This window comes from Sturnira hondurensis, unplaced genomic scaffold (genome assembly GCF_014824575.4).
Source record: "Sturnira hondurensis isolate 20B ecotype Veracruz unplaced genomic scaffold, ASM1482457v3 Scaffold0013299, whole genome shotgun sequence".
Taxonomy (NCBI): Eukaryota; Metazoa; Chordata; class Mammalia; order Chiroptera; family Phyllostomidae; genus Sturnira; species Sturnira hondurensis.
In genome coordinates, this window is record NW_028085930.1 from 8,106,804 (window position 1) to 8,131,485 (window position 24,682).

The window sequence follows — 24,682 nt, forward strand, 5'->3', positions numbered from 1 at the left end:
AATGGGGGAGGAGAAGGTACAGAGAACAAGTAGTATAGACAGTGGGGAGAAAACAGGGGGAGGGCAAGAGTAGTGTGGGAAATGCAGAAGCTAAAGAACTTATGACATATGGACATGAACTAAAGGGGGAGAATGTGGGCGGGAGTGGGTGTACAGGCATGACGGGGGGAAATGGGACAACTATAGTGGCATAATCAATAAAATGTATTATAAAAATGTATATAAATGTTACAAACTTTAAATATATAAATGTATATAAGCAATTCCATGTAGACCATGAATATATTATCTTCCAACTCTGCAACATAGTTGAATTCTGATAGTTTCACCCCTAATACAATTAAGTATTCACCTATCCAAGCAGGCAAAAAAAAAAAAAATCACCATTTTATGTAGACAATGCAGATGTGGCCTGGCCCTGTTTCTCAAAGTATGGCCCAGAGAATAAGAGATCCAAGTATGTTAACAGGCATATGTAATGTGATGCATTATTGACAGACAGGGTATTTACAAACCCTCTAGCTAATTTTGATGTACATTCCAGTTTGAGAATCAATCAAGGATGTTTCCCAAATGTCTTTGATTCATTTTATTCCAGAATCTCTTATTCAAGGGTTCTTGGGACACTCTTTGGGAAACTAAGAGCTAGCTCACGAGTTTACTCATTTTACAGGTTCACTCACTCACCCAACAAACGTTTACCGACTACCCTAACTGTGAACGAAGCACTGGGCTAGATCATGGAAAGGAAACAAGGACATGAACCTAGAGCAATTAAATGATTGTGCAGTCTTACCACTATTATAAGTTAACCTGGTGTTCTCAATTAGGCCTCTTGACTGACAGTTCATACTACATACAAAGTACTCTCAACTTAAATCCTCTTTTTCTCTTTCTTTTTTGGTGGAGTGGGGGAAAGAGAATCTCATCTTTTTAAATGGCTCATTTTTTTTAGCATAAATACCTTAAAACTCTCATAGAAAATAATTATTTAAATTGGTTCATGGATTCTTTCTCTCCATCTATACAATAAAAGTATGTTTTAATTGGATCAATGCTAATGATTTCACTTAACAAATATTTATTAATGCTTACAATGAGCCAGGCCCCATACTCTGATCTCACACAGTGGGAAACAGCAGTGAAGAAAACAAAGTTCCTGTAAAGGAACATATCTATTTGACTTCTCATTCCAAATTAATCTTAGGACTGTGTAATTTTACACACTGACACATTTATTAACAAAATAAGGGGAAAAAGTTAGGTCTTTCTTAAAAGATGATTCTAGTACTAAAACAATCATCTGATGGCTCACTGCTTACCACCTGGTAGGTACTATGCTACATACCTATGCTAAGTGATCTACTAACAATTATTTAGCTACTAACAACTCCAATAAGGCAAGTACTATCATTATTATCCCTATTTTATACACAATTTAAAAGGTTAAGTAACTCAACATCATATAGATAGTAAACTATGGAGATGAAACTCAAATGTTGACAAATTGAGTCCGGTTCACCTCAATTACTTAGCAGATCAATTTGCAAATTATTTCTCCTCCCCATTGTATAATTGCTTGTAAGAGAAGTACTTAAGCAAAGATACATTTTTGTCGATTACAAAAGTTAACAAAGTTTATTTAATCAGTAATCTCCTCTTTAATGCTCTTTATAAAAATCAGAACTGTATGTTAATATTCTAAGCTCATAATTAGAAAAGTGACCTGCTAATATTTAAAAGCAAACAAAAGTTGTATACATCTGCAGAGCTCTTTCTCTGAGAAAGGTAACATTTATCTTTTCCCACTGAAGACTTTCTACTTTAAATGTAAATCTTTTTTTTTAAAGATTTTATTTATTTATCTTTAGAGGCGAAGGGAAGGAGAGAGAGTGAGAGAGAGAGAGAGAGAGAGAGAGAGAGAGAGAGGTTGCCTCTCATGCATCCCCTGCTGGGAACTGGCCTGCAACCCAGTTACATGCCCTGGCTGTGAATCAAACTGTGGCTGTTTGGTTCACAGGCCCACGCTCAACCCACTGAGCTACACCAGCCATGGCTAAATGTAAATCTTAAATATGAATAAATACTAACATTAGGTGGTTGTCTAAAGGGACAAGGAGTATAAAAATAATCCGACTTGTTAAAAAGAGGAAACGCATGCCTTCACTGGCTCTGTCAGTTACCCAGCTCACCCATCTCAGCCTTGCAGTGTAAGAACCATTTAAGAGAGTAAGAATTTTTGTTCAGATCAGGTTTTTCTGCAGAAGAGATATATTCTTAGCAAAAAAGCAATCAATCTTGTATAGTGTACAAATTGACAGGGAGGAAAAAGAGGCTTTGGACCCTTATCTTTTTTCTATACAATTATAAATTCATAAAACTGAAATTATCAAGAATATATTATCAAAACAATTTGTCTAAATCATATAATCAATGTAGCAAACTGCACAGATCTTAACCTCCTGCTGAACGAGAATATTATTCTAAGTTATAAGTTATTCTCTTATGATGACTGCAAGAGTTTTCACAGGAAGCAGGTTTGAGGAAGTAAGGGAAAGGAAGACATTTCAAAGAAGAGTAGTATTTAATAAGTTAGGCAACCTATTACAGTTTAACTAGCTCATAATTTAATCTGAGAAGGTATTACAGTCATTTATTCACTGAATTCATGAGAGAAAGGAAGGATAAAATGAAATCAAAGACCCAGCCAGCTTCATGCCTTCCAGCCAAAAGTTTAAACATTAAACCTTCAGAAGAGCTGTTAATGAATAGGAAAACTAGTAAGTTTTACTTTCTCTTCATTTTTCCTCTAGTACCCTGTGTGAATAAGATATTGAGATGACCAAAAAGGTCGTTTGTTTTTTTCCGTAAGATGGCCCTGGTATTGCTTAGTTCTCTTAATTAGAAACAATTGTATTGGACTGTATTCTGACAGCTGTCATATCAGCACGCACTTAAAAGACCATCAAAACTGGTGAACTGTTGTATAGCCATTTAAATATTGAAGATGGAAGAAAATACAGAACATTTTCAGCATATTCTGCTTTATTATTTCAAGAAAGGTAAATACATAACTGAAATGCAAAAAAGATTTGTGCAGTGTATGCAGAAGGTACTGTAACTGATGAAATGTGTCAAAAGTGATTTGCAAAGTTTCATACTGGAGATTTCTCGCTGGACAATGCATTCTCCACAGTCCAGTAGATCAGCTAAAGTTGACAGAAATCAAATCGAGACATAAATTGAGAACAATCAAGGTAATACTGTGAGGGAGATAGCTGACATACTTAAAAAATCCAAATCAATAAAGTTATTGGTTGAAATAAAAATGTATCTCTTATGTTAAGGAAAAAAGTAAACAAACTTTTTGGCCAACCCAATACAGTGCAGTTTAAAGGTCAGAATATAAATAAGAATGTAGATGTATATATCATCCACAATCTGAATATTTAACACCTACTGAATAGAAACGGTTGAAAAATTCAGAGGATTATTCCTATAAAAATTAGGCAGAAAGTAAAGATCAAAGTCACAAATGTTTCCTAAAAAACAAAAGTGACTGATTTTAACTGTAGTTAACACAGAACGATTCACAGCTACAAACAAGTTCTCAAACTAAAGAACATCTTGGCATACTGTATGCTGCAAGTCAATTACCTCTCTACTCTAGAATGAAATATAAATCCCAAAAATTTCCCCCAGAAAACCACCTTCCAAAATATTTATCTCCAGCTGACTGATTATGATAAAATTTCTTACTTCTGCCCTCAAAAATAAGATTCCTCATATTATTTACTTAAGTGAACAAATAGGTAATTAAAAATTACTCATGAGCTCTAGCTTACTAGCAATCAAAGTCAACCAAATACTACAAATTACTGAAAAGGCTACATGATATGAATTTCACCCCATGATAAATGCTTGCATAAATTACTAACTTTCTGACTTAAGTACACAGATTCAACTTAATCAGGTCACCAGTAATTCAAAGGCCAGAACTCAATTATCAATGATTTCTAAGATATTTCACTAAGGTTATTAAAAGAAACCAAATTTCAAAACAGGATTTATTTTTGTGACAGTTCTTTTCTACCAACATGAAATGAGACTCTCAAAACAAAGACACTAATTAAGTCTTACTTCTAACCCTCCCTTTAATGAGAAAAAAGTTCTTTTTCTTCAGCATTTTAAACATGAATAGCATTCCTCAGTTCACACTGCTTTTAACCACTGAAATATAAAAATTAGACAATAAAAGACTAAGCACAGCTCAAGATCATACTATGTAAGAGAACAACTATACCCAGTGCTTTAAGATTGGAATGGCTGTCTGGGCTGTGTCATGGCAATACTGAACAGTAACATGCATCAAATGCCAGCAATTACATCAAACAGCTTTAGTGAACAAGAATGTTCCTAAATTCCAAATATACCATACATCCTCAACATCCCACTCAATTTCTTTCAGCAGCTAATTTAAAATTTCTACTTTCTAAGTTGTTCTTTTTTACAAGTCTGTACATAAGTTTAACAATTCAGAAACTTTTAAAAGCAAAGTTTCAGTGATAAATCACAGTAAGAGGAGGAGCAACACACTCTAAATCAATTTATTAAATTTACCTACCAAAAGATTATGTTGACATCAATACAAAACTTATAACTCGGGAAAAACATCAAAGAAAATAGTGGAGAAGAGCATTCAAAGAATCAATCCTTCCACTAAAACTATCAAAAACCGGCAAGAACTGACAATCAACTCTCAAATCAAAAACATAAAGCTACTGCCCTGGCTGGGTGACTTGGTTGGAATGTTGTCCTGTACACTAGGAGCAAAGTTTTTGTATTCTATTGAAGTAATGTTGGTATCAATTCAAAATGCACTGCTCTAAATTTAAGATTTTACCTACAATCCCTATCGTAACCACTAAGAAAATAAGTAAACAATTTAGGTAGACAGACAGTAGACAGATAAAGGAAATGAGTAGGTAATCAAAGTACACTTAAAAAAAAACTCAAAAAAAAGGAAAAGTGGAAGAAGTGAGCACATAAAAAACAACAGCAAAATGGCAGAAAAAAGTCCTTCACTATCAGTAATGACTTTAAATGTAAATGAATTCATTATTGTGTGACACAGCCATACAATGGAATATTGCCTGACAATAAAAAGCAATACATACTGCTACATGCTACAACATGAATGAACATGAATTAATATGAAAACATATTAATTGAAAGAAGCCAGACAAGAAGATTCCTAAAAGGCAGGCGTTTTCTTTCAGGAGTGATGAGAACATCTATAGTCAGACTGTGGTGAGGGCCGCACAACTCTGTATATACTGAAAACCACTGAATGGCACATTTTCAATGTTTGAACTCTTTGGAATACAATTATTTCAGTAAAACTTTTTTTTAAATTCTTTTTATATGTAGTGGATGGACTAGCACTTTTGGCATGAACTAACAGCTAATTAAAAATGCAAAATCTCAGCCCCACCCAAGACTTACCAAAATAAAACCCAGATGATTTCTACGCATATTATAAGTTAGCATGCACTGCCCTACGGTAATTCTATCACATTAAGAAAACTGAGACCTAAAAATATTCAGTGACTTGTTAAACTCACTTGGTCAATGCACTTCATAAGCAGACATATTTTATACTTTGAATCACATTTATTTGCAAGTTGGCGTCTTTCAGTAGAAAGAGTACAAACTGTGCCTTTTTCTTTTTCACTTGCTACTCCTAATGTGTTATACACAGTACTCAAATATTTATTAATGGCTAAAATTACTTCATAACACAGACCGAATTCTGAAGACAGAGAATATATTTTGCCTACTTAGCTTCATTACCAAAATAAGTACATTTAAAATATTGCAACATGCTTATATTCTAGCAATGTTTGAAGACTCTTTTTTGAAAAACATAACAAATCAAATCAGAATCTAAGTTTGCCAGAATATTAAGTTTTTCACTGAGGGAATGGAAAATGTATTTTGTAACTAATGTATAAACGTATTATGTAACTAAGTGGTTACATAATACTCTGACATTGCTCCACTAATGGAGTTAACCCACTTAGCGGAAGTTTCTTGCTAGTGGTTCCTTAATAGGAATTTGCAAAAATGTGAGCCTTACAGAAAAGGACATGATGGCTAAGTGCAGTTGTATTCCTTCAGTTTGTAGGTAGCCAAAGTAGATCTGTGCTCGTTCGACTCATTACCTTTGGTTTTTACTTGTCCTGGGAACTAAGAAACAGGAAGGAACAAGCCTAAAGACATTGAAAGAATTGAGAGTCATACTACTGTTCATAACAAAGTAGAGAGATGCATGAGATAAGAGAACTCACTATTCTAAGTTCAGACTTCTGAGTTGCCCCAGTAGAACTTAACTCCTAGAAGTGTTATCTTTCTACCCAGACTTCAATGGTCTGATAATGTAGTGTCATAACAATAATTAATGCAGGGTGGGGCAAAAGTAGGTTTACAGTTGTTTATACGAAAGATAATAATCACCTGGCTGGTGTAGCTCAGTGGATTGAGTGTGGGCCTGTGAACCACACAATCGCAGTTCGATTCCTAGTCAGGGCACATGTCTGGGTTGCAGGCCAGTTCCCAGCAGGGGACTCAAGAGAAACAATCATACATAGATATTTCTCTCCTTCCCTTCCCCTCTAAAGATAAATAAATAAAATCTTTAAAAAAGATAATAAATAATAACACAAGAATAAACTGTTTCACATATTCACAATTACAAGCCTACATTTGCCCCACCCTGTATATGGCTCTCAGCCACATAAGTGGTAGTTCTCTAAAAGAAGTTTGATACATTTAGAAAAATCATATAAAATTATTTTTTAAAAGAAGCCAATTGTACCAAGTGTCTAGATATTAAAGACAGTTTCAAAGAATGATATGGGCTAACAACACAACGCACATGAGCCACAGAAAGAAATGTCAATGGAGTTAATCACTCAGAATTTCAAGTGAAAGAAAATCTTGCTACAGGACTTCTGCCAAGATGGAGGCATAGGTGGAAACACTGTGCCTTCTCCCACAACCAAGTTTGGATACAACAAAAGTTTTGGAGAACTAAGACACACCCAGAGACCAGAAAACCGAATTATACGGAAGTCCGACAGCTACAAACCATTCGAGGAGGACGGTAAGAGAGGTGGAGCCAGCAGCGGAGCTGGGTCAGGCAGGACAGACCTAGGAGCGCAGGCAACCCAGAACTAGTCGGGGTGCGGGGCAGACTGAACAAGGTCGCACATTCGCGCACAGTGAGACGGACCACGCAGGCCCCAGAGGGCGAACCCAGTGGTGGAGGGCTGACAGCGGTGGCACACTCACGAGCAGTGGAGCAAGGCGTGCGGGCCTGGTGACGGTGGTGGCTGCGGTGCTGGTGGGGGTTGAGGCAGCAGGCGGCGGAGGAAAGCCATTGTCCCTCTTTGACCCCGCCCCCACATACAACATCACAACCCAGCAACTTAGTTGCCCTGCTCTGGTGAAAACCTAGGGCTCTGATCCTGCTACTTAACAGGCATGAACAGCCCAAAAGATGGTGCAAGAAGAACTCAAAGTCCCAGAGCCAATAACTCTAAGTGACCAACAGATTGCCAGCCTCTCAGAAGCCCAATTTAAGACACTATTTATCAGGATGCTCACAGAATTGGTAGAGTACAGTCACAAATTAGAGGAACATATGAAGGCTAAACTAATTGAAATGAAGGGAGATGTCCAGGAAACCAATAGCGATGGAAAGGAAACTGGGACTCAAATCAATGGAATGGACCAGAAGGAAGAACGAAACATCCCACCAGAAAGGAATGAAGAAATGAGAATTCAAAAAAATGAGGAGAGGCTTAGGAACCTCCAGGACATCTTTAAACGTTCCAACATCCGGATTATAGGGGTACCAGAAGGGGGAAAGAAACAGCCACGAGTGGAAAACTTATTTGAACAAATAATAAAGGAGAACTTCCCCAGTCTGGCAAAGGAAATAGACTTCCAGGAAATCCAGGAAGCTCAGAGAGTCCCAAAGAAGTTGGACCCAAGAAGGAACACACCAAGGCACATCATAATTACATTAGCCAAGACCAAAATGAAGGAGAGAATCCTAGAAGCAGCAAGGGATAAGGGGACAGTCACCTACAAAGGAGTACCCATCAGACTGTCAGCGGATTTCTCAAAAGAGACCTTACAGGCAAGAAGGGGCTGGAAAGAAGTATTCCAAGTCATGAAATCCAAAGACCTACAGCCAAGATTGCTTTATCCAGCAAAACTTTCATTTAGAATGGAAGGACAGATAAAGTGCTTCTCAGATAAGGTCAAGTTCAAGGAGTTCATCATCACCAAGCCCTTATTATATGAAATGCTAAAGGGACTTATATAAGAAAGAGATGATGAAAAATATGAACAGTGAAAGGACAGCAAACACACAGGTATTAACAACCACACCTAAAACAAAAGCAAACCAAGAGGACAGCTAGATCAGGAGTGGAACCATAGAAATGAAGAACACATGGAGGGTTAGAAACAGGGGGGTGGGAGAAGGAGAAGGGGGGAGAAGGCACAGAAAATAGCATAGATGGTAGGTAGAAAATAGATAGGGGGGAGGGCGAGAATAGTGGGGGAAATATAGAGTCTAAAGCAATTGAGACACGTGGTTATAAACTAAGGGGGGGAGGGAGTGTGCGGGTGGAGAGGAATGAAGGGGGGGAATAGAACAACTGTAATGGTATAATCAATAAAATATATTTAAAAAAAAGAAAAAAGAAAATCTTGCTACATTTCGAAGGATGTTTTACACTTAGAAAGTTACAACTCGGAAAGTCACAGACAAAAGAAGCCTCCTTTTCCTCTCTTACATTGTTTTCTGTTATAAAGAATTCCTTGTTCAAATATTAGTATAGACTTTACCCAGAACAATACAGAAAATACACTGTTTCCAAAAAGGCAAAATGTAAAGTTATAGAGATATGCATAGTCCATAATACTGCCTCATCTAAAGTCACCATCTGACCAACCCATTGGCTACCACCAATTAATGGACCGAGGGTGCCTTTTCTCAAATACTGTTAAAAATTAAACTTAAAACCCTTAGGGAAAAAGTGAGAAACATGCTCATAACTCAAATTCTCTAAGTTTAACTGTCCCAACTCTAAGGCTTCTAAGCTATTAAGATCACTCTACCAACACATTATGGGCACATTCTCTGGCTCTGAAAAAGTGACTCAGGCAAATAAATAAATAAATAAATAAAATAAAAACAAAAACCAGAATTCTTCATTACCAACATTAGTATTTTTTTAAATGTCTACAAATGACCGTCTCAGCCTGTTATGAAATAAACTGTGTCCCCCTGAAGTTCATGTTCAAGTCCTAATCTGCAATGGAAAGGTAATTGGAGAAGAGGCTTTGGGAAGTAATTAGGGTTAGATGAAGTCATGCGGGTGAGGCCCTCATAATGCAATGAGTGGCCTTATAAGAAAAAGGAGAGATCACTCTCTGTGCTAAGACACAGCAAGAAGGCTGCAAGCCTGTTGGGAACCACTCTGCCTGGTTCCAGGAGTTGTAACTGCCCCTCATGGCTAAGGCTGAGTGAGCAACCTCCAGAATGTGAGCCACTAAGGAGACAAAGCTTGTCTCTGCTTCCTTCCCAGACCCCAATGCTTGGTTGGTTAGTCTATGACAGGTACGACCCCTGGGGGGGTGGGGGCCGGCAACCTAAGCCAGACATGATCACTTGGGAGGCCATCATGGAAGGACTCAGGGGGCTACAACAAAAAAGGGAGTGATGGACCCTCGCCCTCCAGCTATTCTGACAGAGCCCAAGTCCCCATTTCCATCTGGGAGAAGCGCTTCCTGACTCTAATCCACTTAAGCCTGAATACCTGTGATGGGGGAGGCAGTACAGCCCCTTGCCCGACAGAGCAGGATCTGGGGTGATCAGGCATAAGAAAGAATTCCTAAAGTCCTGTGAAGCCTGCTTTGCTAAGAGTGCTTTCATTCATATGATAAGGGTCCAAGCAGGAAATGAGTATGTCTCCAAAAGTTTCTGCAACCCCCTTCCTGACAGACACTGACTCAGACTAAGCCCTCAGATTTCTTTGAAATGCTATCTACTGTTTGATCCTTGCCACCCTGTATTCCTGTGTATTACAACCCAATAATAGCCGTTGAGGAAGGGGCTCTTGGCTTTTCTCCTCTGAGAGACTGGCCACCTCTCCTCCCCAAGCAGGTCATGTCTTGGTAGTTTCACTTCCACCTGTGGCTGCTGGGGGGACTTTGTGGGCAAAGTTGCCCCCACACAAGCCAATAAGAGAGTCCTCACCAGAAACCGAATTCTGTCAGTCCCTGACTATGGACTTCCCAGCCTCAGAACTATAGGAAATAAATGCCTGTCATTTAAACCACCCAGTGTATGCTATTTTATTATAGCAGCCTGCACTGACTTAAGTCCCAACCTATGAAAAGATAATGCATTCAAGTCACTGAACACGGTGACAAAATGCTACTGAAGGCCCAGGCAAGATTTACAGTCAATATCTGAACCACTGAAATTAATGACAGGAACCCTAGAGTTGCAACATGACAATGCTAAAGTGGCAACCCTGGCCTTGGGTCAAGTGCGCAAGAAGAGAACTATATCTACTTTGTGAGGAATTAATACTATCTCAAGATGAACTGAGGAGTTTTCTTGTTTCCTTTAAATCCTAATACTTTGTTTCACGCAGGAACATCAAATGACCAGCTGGCCTTACAAAATCGTCCAAAGGTCACACCTCAGCCAAATTCAGCAAACAACACTCCAATAAGCCAATTTAATTCCAAAAAAATCTGTGTGTAGTAGAGAAATCCCCTTTATAAGCCATATTATGTGTTAAGTCAGTACATCTAAATCTAGAAAAAGCAGATTTTCTCTAATCTTTTAGGAAAGTTATCTCAACTACTGGGAAAGTAGTTGCAACAGCCTGCTTGTGGTGCCAGGTGGAAGGTGAAATAAATAGGGCAGAAAAGGGATACAGGGAAGCAGAGATGTTCAACTACAAATGTAGAAGTGGGAAAATCCAAATAGCACTGCCAAGCAAAACATATGCTGATGAAGTGTCTGAAAAGTTAACACAGAGGGAAAAACACTCAAAACTAATCAATTATTGCGCAAAACATATGCTTTAATATTTTTAGCATCAAACTTAAAAAGGTCAAAATTCCATTACTGAATTTATGGTAAATCTTTGATATATAATTGCTGAGTGGATAAAATATGTATTAATATGAAAAGTTTTCTCCCATTTACACATGAACTTGGAGATAATTAATTCACAGATCAATTAACCCTTATTTAAATGAAAACTCTAAAACACTTTACCATCCCAAATGGTGCTTTTAAGTTTCTATGTCATTATACTGTTCAAATTGTTCAAATAATGAGAAACTCCCACTGAGGAGGTCTGTTTCTGAACTGGAAGAGAAGCACTCCAGAGTAAATGATGACATAAGCTCCATGAATTTATATTAGGGAAGGGAAGGTGATTTACAGTAAGTGACAATCCCTATCAAATCTAAGGAAGAACAATCCAAGGTCTTGTCATAAACTAAATATTAAGATGGAGGAAGGGAGGGAAAAAATGAATGAAAAGATATAACAGAAAGACCTATCAAGGAGAGAAAAAAATAAAATTAATAATTAATAATATTCCCTGTCTGACATCTAAGGATAAATTTTAAGTATTTGTAAAAAAGACCATTATTTCAAGGTTAAAGTTTGTTATTATACGTCAAAAGGTTCTTCAGGTTTCCCATCACCTTTGTATAAAACACTCATATTTTGGAATATAGTAAGTTTTCACAGACTGATAGCTCTATAGGTGTTAAGAAACAGCCGATTAATTCCTATAATAAATGGTACTGGCACACTAATGGGCTGTGAGGGCCTCTTAAACCAGCTTTCCCAACTCCATTTTCCATCCCTTTAATCTATTCTACATGCTGTGGCCACATTAAGGGTAAGATCATTTGCCAGCTGCCTATGATCTTCAAAGCTAACTCCTACCCAATAAAATCTGAAACGGAGTTCTGTATCCATGGCCCTCCTGAATCTGATTCCACCATACAGTCTCTATCCTGAACATACTCCAGTCTAGCCCAGCCCCATATTATATACAGTGACACATTACAGTGATCTGAATAACGTTCCTTCCTTGTCTTCTCCATCTCTGTCCAGTCCCACCCTTCAATTATTGCCATTAAAGCCATGTTTCTGAGGCGTTCTCTGATTCTGCTCAAGTCAGAAGTAAGTACTCCCTTTTCTAAATTTTTATACTGCATTCTTAGTACTTCTCTTACTAACAAGTTCTATCTAATTTTATGGTGAGAGATTTGTGTACACATATAGTATACTCATTGATTATAAAAATTCTATATATGTCACCTTTTAAATCAAAAAACCCAATGTTCAAATCAGCTATGTGTTAATCCTTAAAACTGCTAATTGTCTATTCTTTAATCTCCATCCAAGTATATTCACTTCTCACGAATCATAAAATCTATGGTCTCAGTGTCTGTGCCTCCCTCTCCCTCGTGTGCTGAAATCCTAACTCTGAAAATGAAGGTATTGAGAAGTGAGATCTGCCCTGGCTGGTGTGGCTCAGTGGACTGAGTGCCAGCCTGTGAACCAGCAGGTCGCTAGTTCTATTCCCAGTCAGGGCACATGCCTGGGTTGAGGGCCAGGTCCCCAGGTGCAGGTGTGTGAAAGGCAACCACACATTGACATTTCTCTCCTTCTCTTTCTCCCTCCCTACTCCTCTCTCCAAAAATAAATAAATAAAAATTTTTTTAAAAAAGGAAATGAGATCTTCCAGAGGTACTTAGTCATAATAGTCTTAAGGTTAGTTAGTCATAAGGGTGGTACCCTCATGAATAGGGTTAGCATTCTTATAAAAGAGATCCATAGAGTTCCTTAGCTGCTTCCACCATGTGAGGACCCAGAGAGAAGGATTCAGCTGTGAATGAGGAAGAGGAAGAGGGCCCTCAATAGGTATCGACCATGGTGTCGCTTTAATCTTGAACTTTCCAGCTTCCAGAACCATGTGAAATTGATGATAAGCAATCCAGTCTGTGGAATTTTGGAGCAGCACAAACATACTAAGACAACAAACTTACCTCAAACAAGCGCAAGTCAGCAGGAACTCTGTCCCCAACGGAAAGGCAAACTGTATCCCCTGGAACCAAGTCTCGTGCAAGTGTATGTTCCAATTTCCCTTCACGCACACTGTAACGTGAAACAGAAACAACCGTGGCTCAAAAAGGAAAGTCATGCCGCTATTTAAAAAAATGATTTCCAGTGAGTGTGCCTAAGGAAAAATAATCACTTCGTCTATTTGTGCAGCACTGTCCCCACAACAGTGCTCAGCACAGAGTTGTACACACACACACAAATACATCTGTTGAACAAACCTACGTCTTAACAATATCAAAAGTAGAACTTTAAAGTATTTGTAGTACAACTTGCTACACCGAACAGGGCATGAAGTTGTTGAATGTCAGATCAATGACTTCCACCCTATGTTTAACAAGTCTGAGGCCACCAGGTATCCTCCCACTAGCACATTCAGTTTCTACTGCTAAGAACAGACATCCCTATCTGAGACAGGAACATACCAGTGGCATTCTGGTGGCATAAGTTTACTCAGTTCTTCAAGAGACTTTTCTGAACGATATTCCTATGCAAAAAAAAAGCAGAACAAAATATTAAAATCAACATTTATAAAGAAATGTAAATATGTATGTTCCTAAGAACATATTCCATATCAAACTTAATTAAATACTGATCTCAATCATTATTTTAAAATTTCCTAATTCTAGACCTGACCAGTGTGGCTCAGTGGGGTGGGGTTCACCCCACAAACCACAAGGTCTCCCACTTAATCCCCAGTCACGGCACATGCCTGGGCTGCAGGCCAGGTCCCCCGTTGGGGGCACGAAGCAACTGACCCATGTCTCTCACACATCAGTGTTTCTCTCCCTCTCTTTCTCCCTCCCTTCCCCTCTCTAAAAATAAGCAAATAAAATCTTTTTTAATTTCCTAATTTTTATCTTTTCCTTTATGTGCAATTGCATTCCACATATATAAGCTTGTCCCTTATTAAATGTTATACAGTGACCAAACAATTTTGTTTATTAAATAGTCCCAATTTTATATTTTAATATTCAGTGTGCAAACCTAAGGTCAAGTTATGTATCAGAAAATGAAAACTGATTAGTGTGTCCAAAGAGTATATAATTTTCAGTTATTATAAATTAAGTTCACTGAGCCTTAAATTAATTTTTCTTCTAGTGTTTAATGATCAAAGTTGTCAAAGACATTTAACTGCAAGCAACATCTGATTTGAGGATTTAAATCCTTGCTAACTGAAAAGGTTTATGGGGTAAGTTTGCTTGGGAAGAACATACCTTAAACAAGGAGTAAGATGTGGCTTGCCCCGCCCTGATAGACACCTTTTGTATCACCCTGAAATACCCATAAGTGGAAATCCGCAGAAGCCCCAACTGTGATACTATTTAGTACCTATTTCCATGGACAGTCTTGCTTCATACAACACTATTTCTGTCTCATGACTGTACTAAGCACACCAATCTTGGTTTTTTTTTAAGATTTTAGGTTTTTTAAAATTTTTAGAGAAAGGGGGGATGGAAGGGAGAAAGCAAAGGAGAGAAACATCAATTGACTGCCTCCTGTTATGTGCCCCGACAAGGGATGGAATCCAGGCATGTGCCCTGACAGGGAACTGAACCAGTGACCTTTCATTTTGTGCAACGACATCCAACCAACTGAGCCACACCAGTCAGCGTCAATCTTTTGGTCTCAGGTGAAAAAGGGAGAAGGAGTAGTGGGAGTGAAAGGTGGGGAGTGTTTTAAAACAACTGCAGTGTTAGTACTAATCAGAATTTCATATCCATCACAAACTTTTTCACATAAAAAATGCAAAGTTGTATAAGAATAACTTAGAACTAAATCAGTCTTCACCTGGGCAAGAGAAACAAATGTAACACTGAGGTAAATCTATAAATATAAACATTACCAGACATCCTGCCCCAAGTTTGTTAAAGAATTTGGAAGTATTACCTAAAAATTCCACAAAAGGCTAGAAAACACTCACCAATCTTAGATCCTAGAAATAAATGACATAAAAGCTGCCCAATCTTTACCTCCCTCTTCAGATTTCTTAGCCTTTATTTCCTAAAACTACAAAGATACCTCCACTATCAAAATGACCATTTAACATAACACACCACCCCAAACCTGAGAGCCATCTTTAACAGAATGCCTAAAAGTTATCATTTAAAATTACTGTAAGGTGGCATCTGTATTTGACTATATAAAACAATTAGCTATTTTATGGCTCTGAGGGTGCATAATGGGATGGAGAATTAAACTAAAAAGAGATAGGGAAAAAGGACAGATATAAACATAAAGTAAATATAAAAAGTACTTCCTGCCTAAAACACAGGTAAAAACACAAATACTAAATAATGATAAAGCATTATTTAGTGCTTTATCATCATTTTATATTTTATTTATCAGTCTGGTTCAGTGGATTGAATACCAGCCTGGGAACAAAAGGGTCGCCAGTTCAATGCCCGGTGGGGGAACAATCCTGGGTTACAGGCCAGGTCCCCAGTAGGTGCGTGCAAGAGGCAACCACACAATGGGTTTCTCTCCCTCTCTCTCTCCGTCCCTTCCCCCTCTCTAAAAATAGATAAATAATTTTTAATTGTAATTGTATGTTTGGTTGGTTTATTTTGAGGGTTGGAGCTTTTTATTTAGCAATACAAGCTACTAAGGTATTCCATAGAATACCTTAGTAGGTGACAATGTTGCAAAGATCCTTTAATGAAGAAAGTCACTCCATTTATCTATAGCATTATTAAAAATACAAAAGGGTTCCAGTTACTGATCCAGTGGGTCTTACCACCCACAGGGCTGAATAAATAGCTGCCTTGAATGATGGCCTGGACAAACTCTGCTAGCCTGACAAGGCTAGTTTCGTTTATCTAAGCAAGAAGATTCCCTAGACGCAGGATCCCCAAGAGTACTGATGGAGCTCCCAAACTAGCTATAGGCAATCTGATTCTAACTGGTGTTTCTGCTCTGGGTTTCTATAAAGCTAATAAACTTAGTAAATTAGACATTACTATAGGATGACAGTATATACCCAAGGAATAAGTCATGTGAAAACAACCACAATCACTTAAATACAGTCTTAAGACTCAAAACAACTTCAGGATCATATATATATTACATTTTTCCCTGAACTAGAATAATCCTTACTTATATTCTTATTAACCATGCTTTAGAACATTTAGTTAATAAAATGAAACTTGTTAACATCGTTCTCAGAAGGAATCATATTCAAATAAACATAAAAATAAACCTATGTTTTTATTCATGTCTATAATAGTCAATAAAAATCCTGACATTATCTCCACATTATTCAAATTAATTTTTAAAATGAGTTTCTTTTCACATGTTTATTTCACTGTTCCAATGTCTATGCTAAGTAGGGAGTTTGATCCAGATCAGAACATCCTGACTATGGAAGAATGAGGAATTTAAACTCTGCTGAATTTTCTAATTGGAAAAAAAATTTAATCCTATTGATATATACATATATATCTATTACTGTGATTTTTTTTTATTTTATTTATTTATCTTTAGAGGGAAAGGGAAGGAAAGAGAAGGAGAGAAATATCAATGTATGGTTGCCTCTCGTGAGTCCCCTGCTGGGAACTGGCCTGCAACCCAGGCATGTGCCCTGACTGGGAATTGAACCACGATCGCGTGGTTCCCAAGCCCGTGCTCAATCCACTGAGCTACATACACCAGCCAGGGCCTATTACTGTGCTTTTTGTTTCCATCTTCTTCAGTTATCTGTAACACCATCAAATAAAAAACTAGATTTTCTTTCAAGCTACTAACTAAATCAAAGCAGTCAAGTTAGTCCCACAAACTTCCCTAGAGAGTTGTTTGTTTCTGAAATCATTTCATAAATAAATAATAAATTTTTCTGACCAACATTACCATCCCCTAATAACTACGCATTCTGCCATAAGTTACCTTAGTTTTTTTTAAACAATTAATTAAAACATCATTTTCATGTTGGCAAAATGGGCTACCTACTCACCTGAACAAAGGCAACTGTAACAACGATAAGTATTGCCTAAACAAAACCAAAAAAATCCTTTTAAATCACACATTGTAACTTCAGAAATAACTGTTAATTGTATTTTATTTTCCCACCTCTATCTGTAGTCCCAAGACATGTGACATTAAGTACTGAAATCATCTGGGGAAGAAATCACAACTTTGCCCCGCTCTGTGGAGAAAATACCACCACTGCTAAGACAGCTTCTCAAACTTTTTGATCTCAGGGTCCCCTAATGCTCTAAAAAACTGAGGACTAGCTTTCATTTCTGTAGGTAATATCTCTTGAAACCTGCATATTAAATGCTTTTTCAATTACTGTTTTCATTTCTACTTATTAATTCATCTAAAAATAATAAACCCATTACATGTTAACACGTAACATTTTTAATGAAAAAATGTATTCCCCCTCAAAAATAAAATATGTGAGAAAAGTGGAAGTTTTCAACTTTGCTATCTTTAATGCCCATCTTAAGAGAAAGCTGTATTCTCATATCTGCTTCCATATCCAATCTATGGTGCTACGTTGATAAAGAAAATCCAGCCTCACAAAGATATTACTGGAAAAAAGAAGAAGGCTTAAAAGCTTTTCCAGAGGATTGGGGCTAGTCTTCTTTGCTACTACACCAAAATTAGATAAGTGTTGGCAACTTAAAAGTACTGTGCAGTGTAGAATATAAAACTTTATCAATGAACTTTTCATAGCCTGTTATATTAAAAATTGTGTCTCATACTCTGGTCATTTACAAAACACTGATTCACCTGGTTATTCAAATCTTCCAAATGCTAACACATTTTGTAATAGTTAAAGAAAAATCACATTCATTGAACTCACTACTGATCTCATTAGAATAAAGTCTTAAATACCGGGAAGCTATCTAACATAAAGTAATGCATGAAAATTTTGCAAATTTCTATCACTTGAAAGCTTGAATTTTATCACTGGCAACAAATTTTAACAGTTGTTTTTCTTGAAGTAAAAGGCTCATTTTACTTAGTTTTTCAAAAAAAGTACTGTTAGTCTAGTCTTAATATACCAGTTTGTTATCAGTCATTCTTTCAAGTGAAAGGCTGGTGCATCTCACCACAATCATCCTCCCTCAAGACAACCACTATACTTCATTATATAAAAGTCCTTTAGGCATACTTTCCATTTACATGGAACACTAAAAAGGTACGTACTCAAGAGTCAAGATTTAATAAAATCCCTACTGTTTTATCAAAAACATTCCTAAGAGAAATAAGAAAAGAAAACCGTAAGTAAGTACTAATACAGTTTGTTGCCATGGTCTTGAGTCAAGCCAAGGCTCTAACTGTTTCACCCGCTGTTGCTTTTGTACCACTGATGCAAATATCTACAGTGAAAAGACTGAGATCACCTGTGAAGGTGATTTCAAATGATGTTTTAGTATCATGAAAATAGTTTGGACCTCACATGTTCTCTGAAAGGGTCTCAGAGACTGCTGGGAGTCCACAGGCAAGAGTTCAAAAATTGTACCTCTACATTAATTTTAACTGTGTTCTTAAGCATAACACACTTGCTTTAATCAATGGTTGTACTTGCTATAAATTTTTATACTACAATGAAACAAAGAGCAAGGGGGAAAAAAAAGGAGAAAACTTTCAATGAAAGAATAACCTAGCTGGAAAGAGTAAAATCTTACACAGTAAATATAAAATGCATTGGTAAATAATACTTTTAGTTTCACAAACATGAGGTTTTAGTTCACAGTTAGTCAAAATGTAGTCTCAATTGGAAACTAAAACAAATTGAAAACTATTATAAAATATTACCAAATTGTTAAATAATTCTCACATGTGCCAATCATTGACCCTTGAACGCTTTGAGATTACAACTAAAAGCAAGTTGGATATTAACCAAAAAAAAAAAAAAAAAACCCTGAAAAAACATTAAGGCATTTCCCAAAATAAAAGCCAATCCTAATTTATATTGTTAAACAACAGTGTAAAATATGAATATATGTATTTCCTTACCACAGTGATACTGACAGCATCATCAAACTGATGCATTAAAACACTGATGACTGCAGAAGCCAGAAGCAGCATAATAAGGGGATTTTTAAACTGAAAGTGAAAACAAACAGCAATTCAACAGTTTTGTATGAATGACAGTTGGGTTCCATCACTGCAAAAGCTTGAAAAAAGAAAAACAACTGTGGCATGATTAGAAATTACAAGTCTACATACAGTTTATTTATCTCTTCAATTAACAAAAAAATTATACTTAACTACATTTAAATTATGACTTTATAACATCACCCTTTCAGATGAAAAGAAAATTAAATATCAATACTTAAAACTAAGAAGTTATCAATTTTTTATAGTGCACATGTATTTCAGTACATTAACTTAATATAGACAACTGTTTTGGATTTCTACTGAAGCTAGAATAAGTGGGAAATGATGTTTAAGCTAAAGATTTATGTGAAACACTGGGTCAAACACCTAAATATTAGCTTAAAACATTACTCAACATTCCTATACTAAGGAAAAATTAGTGCAGTTTACAACTCTGGTAGGCCCACATACCACAGGAATAACCACCTGGGGCAGCAAAGAACAGAAAGACCCCCTCCACAGAAGCAGCCTTTTCCTAAGGCTGCTTTTCCTAATATTCACTGAGGCAGGACCAATAGTATATAAAGAAATAGTCCTACAGTCCCAAGTCAATCAAGCAGCACTTAAATGACTAAGCACCAGAGCCACCACCCCACCTTTTTTTTTAGTAGGGCATCCTATTCCTTAAACATCAGAGCTCTGTTGCCAGAATCTCTTCCTCCAATGCAGTGGTGCCAACTGCAGTCAAAGCTGCCCAATCACTAGGCTACGAAGAACCCATCCCAGCAGAGTCCCATGCCCGGGATACCACCACTCTGAGGTAAGATGTCACCATCTCCCACTCCCTTTAGGGCTCCATTCCCTAGTACAATGGTTCCAACCTTGCTTCCTATCAGAATCACTTCTAACAAATGTGCAGGTTCACACCAGAGCAATTACATCAGAATCTATGGGCATAGGGCCCAGGCTTCAGCATTTTTAGGGCACTCCACAAGTGACTTCAATGCAAAGAGGACCACAAATCACTGCTCCTACAAAATAAAACTACAATTGAAATGTGGTGCAGGGCTGACAAACAACACATTTGACTGAATCAGAGTCCCAGTTTCAATCCAGCTCTTGCCATGTGTATGTGATTTTTAATCTCATTAAGCCCCACTAGTTCTTCATCTAGTAAAATAGTACTTTATACCAAAGATTGTGGTAGGATCAACTAAGAATGTATATTAAAGCACTGTGTAAACCATAAAGCCCTCTTCAGTGTTAGATGTTATCACCACACTTTGAGGACAAGGCCCAGGTGTTTTTCCATTTCTCCCTAAAAAGCTGTGCCATAGCACTAAGGACACTGCTCGCGGGCTCCAGACAAATGTTTGCAAAACAAACTGTGTTATCTGTAGAGAAGCAGAATCAACTAATGCTTTCTGATTGACAACTAATATTTACTATCAATTGTTGCCTGTACCTAACTACTTTATAGGCACGGTTTCATTTCATTCTCACAGCAATCCCACGATGCAGGTACTCTAGCTTTGAAAGAGCATCAAGAAAGTAAAACACTAAATTACACTGCCTAAAGATAAGTTGAATCATTGTAGTTTATAAATCCAGAGTAGACTTCCTGAAGCTCTAGGTAATGTGGAAATGTCAGAATACAAATATACATATAAAAATATTCCACAAAAACAAAACAAACACATACAAGGTTCTTTTAATGTCTAAAACTTGAGTATTTCTACTTTAGACAAATTCATTTGCGCAGATAATACTGGTAAATTTGGGCTCATTAACAGACAAGGCCCTTTAGAAAAGTTAAGCACAGATCCTTGTTAAAACAAGAAGAAAAGAAAAAAGAAAAGAACCTGCAGGTTAAAAGGCATCAGAAATATTCTTTTCTAAAAAGGAATCTAAAAAATAAATACATAAATGCGTAAGTAAATAAAAATGAAAAGGAATCCTTCTGGCAAAATAACCCTACATTTTGAAAACTGGCAGTAGGATTCTTAGAACTTTTCACACTAACATAAGTTGTTTGTCAAGATCAGAAAAAATCTTGTAGTAAGTCTTTCTGAAAAGATTAAGCTACTGATAAAATGTTATTAAAAATAACTATCATCTATTGATAGCTTACTATCTCCTATGATTATTATCCCCATTTATAAACAAGGCTCAGAGAATAATAAAATCATACAGATACTACAAATAAAGGAGAAATATGTACCCAGGCGGTCTGGATTCAAATTACTAAACTTATTTTTACTAATCTTCTAAGCTGACCATACTACTTTAAAAAATATGAGCATTCCTATAATTAAAAGTGTAAGTCAGAAATCTGCTAAGGCAACTACTATTAACAGCATCACCTCTGTGTGCTACATCTATAAATCCTTGAAAGACTTGTGGACTCAGAGTTACAGAAATTCCAACCTAACAGTATACTGTAACAAATGGAAAAATTTAGGTAAAAAACACTTTAAAAGATTATTTCCATTCACAAGTAACTTAACAAAAGTAACTATACTGACAAAAATACATGTAAATTACACAACAGAGGAGGAAATAATATGTCACCTGAGAAATATATTTCTTCCATAGTGGCTCATCTTCACTGATGTCAAACTCATTCCAGCCATGGAAGGCTCGCCTATGACTTACTTCACATTTGTTTAGACCATTCTGAAGATCCGCCTATTAGAATTTACATATAAAAGTTACTGAAAAGGTTGCAGAGAATGAAAGAAGAAAAACACAAACGAGTACTTACTATATGATCACATTTATAGGAACTTTTTACAACAGTGAGAGCTAATATATGAGGACAGAAAGCACATCAATGGTTGCCTGGGGCCAGAGGCATAAAGGATTAACTGCAAAGGATTAACATAAGGGAATTTTGGGGAATGATGAAAATTTTCTGTATCTTAATTGCAGTGGTGGTTACATTTGTCAAAATGCAAACTGTACACAAAAAACAGATATGGTCTATCTTACATAAATTATACTTGGTTAGAATTTTTTTTAAGTGTAAGCAATAAGAGTCTAACACAACAAAAATGGTTTCCTGTTTTTGTGGGGGGAAAAGGAAGAATAGAAACCAGCCACTCTTACAGAAAGCAAAATATCAGTATATTCTATCTTTCTTTGTTTTCATTATTGTTTTGTTTTCTAAAATTAGCTTCTCCAAAAGAACATTAAATGGGCTACAACAACCTTCCTTGTTCTCTAAAGCCTATCAAAACTCTGAAGATGGTATTTATTACCTTTTCCTCTTGGACAGTATTATACGGGGCAGTATTTTGTCCTGTATAATGGACTCCCATATATAATGCGCACCCATGTTTTCAGCCCAAACTTCCAGGAAAAAAATCTTTCTTTTTAATTTTTAAATTCAATTCTTTATTTATTTATATTCAGATACTTACTTTTGTATTATAAATGAATTTTAGTATTTATTTTTGAACACATTATGGTACAAGAAATTTTATTTAACAAATAATTACAAAACACAAAAACAGATACAAGGTATTTCAGGTACTATCCATTTATAATGTGTATCCTTACTTCTCTCTCAAAAAACTGGGCAGCCCTGGCTGGCGTAGCTCAGTGGATTGAGCACAGGCCTGCGAACCAGTGGATCGAGGTTCAATTCCCAGTCAGGGCACATGCCTGGGTTGCAGGCCAGTTCCCTGCAGGCCAACTCCCAGCAGGGGACACACGAAAGGCAACCATACATTGATGTTTCTCTCCCTCTCTCCTTCCCCTCTAAAGATACATAAATAAATGAAATCTTTTTTAAAAAATTGGGCAAAAGACTATGCATTATACATGACAAAATATTGTGTATAACTAATACAGGCAGAAAATCGGTGGTTCCTAAATTACTCAAAACGATGAAGTTAAGAAGAACTGGTCATTGGGATATTTTATGTTCTATGAATAGCACCTACATTCTTTAGCCACTGTCTCTCATAATTCACTATTATAACTATCATTAAAGAACGAAATTAGCCTTGGTCAGTGTAGCTCGGCTGGGCACTGTTCCACACAGCAAAAGGCCACTGGTCTGATTCCCAGTCAGGGCACCTGTCTGGGTTGCAGGTTGGTCCCCTCTCGGGATGCTTGAGGGGACAGCCTGATTGCTCCACGTTTCTTGCATCCATGTTTCTCTCCTCTTTCTCCCTCCCTCCCCCTCTCTCTAAAAATAAATAAATAAAAACTTAAAAACAAGAATGAAATTACCCACACGCCTAAAATACTTAGTTTCTCTGCCCAAAGTTTTATAATACACTCTGATAATGAAGTCTTATTTAAAATAAGTGGTTTTAAAACAGAGTATAAATAGAACAATCAAAAAAGAAAACCCTCAAATAAAGGATAGGCAATATTTTTAATGTCATCATCAAAGTATGTGATTTGCTAAGGAAAAACAAAAAATACTCTTTTCTTCATATTTCATTAGATTGTGCTTTTCAAAATTAGAAAAAGATTAAAGTTTTTGCAGTTCTGAACTTGTACTTAACTTTTACTTTATAAAACACATTAAAGATAAACTCCTAATTCTATTTATGTTAATAGTTAATTATTTTCTTAATTCAACTAATCCTTATATAGCACTAAAAGTCCTGGTAATGCTAATGATCTAGAGTGGTAATGTCCAATCAGATAGCGATTAGCCACATGCTGCTAAATTTCAGTAAATAAAAACTAAGTAAAATTAAATTCAGTCCCTCCCCTAAACAAGCCACACTTCAATTATTCAATAATCATGTCTAACTAGTGACTACTATAATGGAGAGCACAGAAGAGAGGAGTATTTCTGTCCTCAAAGAAATTCTATGGGACAGCACCTATCTAGGGTCAAAGCGACTGACCTTACTATCTATCTACTCCTTTCTTTTCTCTCAAGCACTTACTTGGAGAATGCTTACAACGTCGCTGACTGGTAGTTCACTTGCTTTCTTTGATGTCAATACAGGAATCATTGTCTCATTTTCACCATTAGGAATTTTTTGAAAACGTGCAACCTAAAAAATTAAACCAAAGGTAAATATTTGTATATACCAAACATTTTTATGCAGTCTAGAATAAAAATTCAAACATCCACAGCAACTTATTTTCCACAGTTAGAAAACAAGTATTTTCAGACTAAAAATGAGTATCTAGTACTAATAGGATAATTTTATACTAACCATGTGCTGGTTTTTCCAGAAAGCACATTTCAAAAATTAGGCTACCAGTATCAGCTAGAACACAAAATAATTTTCACATTAAATTAAAAAGATGCTATCTCTACACCAGTGTCATGAGTAAAAAGTAAAACAGATGTCCTGTCTGGCAGATCCTAATGATTGTATACAGTCATAATTCTCTAAACTTATTATGTTTAACATAAAG

The 24,682-nt window shown here is 36.6% G+C and overlaps 1 protein-coding gene across 5 annotated transcripts in view; it reads right to left on the reverse strand.

The window, feature by feature from the left end:
- Positions 1 to 24,682, reverse strand: part of ATP2C1 (ATPase secretory pathway Ca2+ transporting 1) — a 136,154-nt gene that overhangs the window by 59,112 nt on the left and 52,360 nt on the right. For all 5 annotated transcript variants that reach the window (XM_037061289.1, XM_037061290.1, XM_037061293.1 and 2 more), the window contains 6 exons: positions 24,202 to 24,312; positions 21,860 to 21,976; positions 19,205 to 19,294; positions 17,190 to 17,225; positions 13,666 to 13,727; positions 13,168 to 13,276 (listed from right to left, as the gene is read on the reverse strand). In XM_037061289.1, the coding sequence (XP_036917184.1) occupies positions 13,168 to 13,276; positions 13,666 to 13,727; positions 17,190 to 17,225; positions 19,205 to 19,294; positions 21,860 to 21,976; positions 24,202 to 24,312 (525 nt within the window). The remainder of the gene's footprint in view (positions 1 to 13,167; positions 13,277 to 13,665; positions 13,728 to 17,189; positions 17,226 to 19,204; positions 19,295 to 21,859; positions 21,977 to 24,201; positions 24,313 to 24,682) is intronic.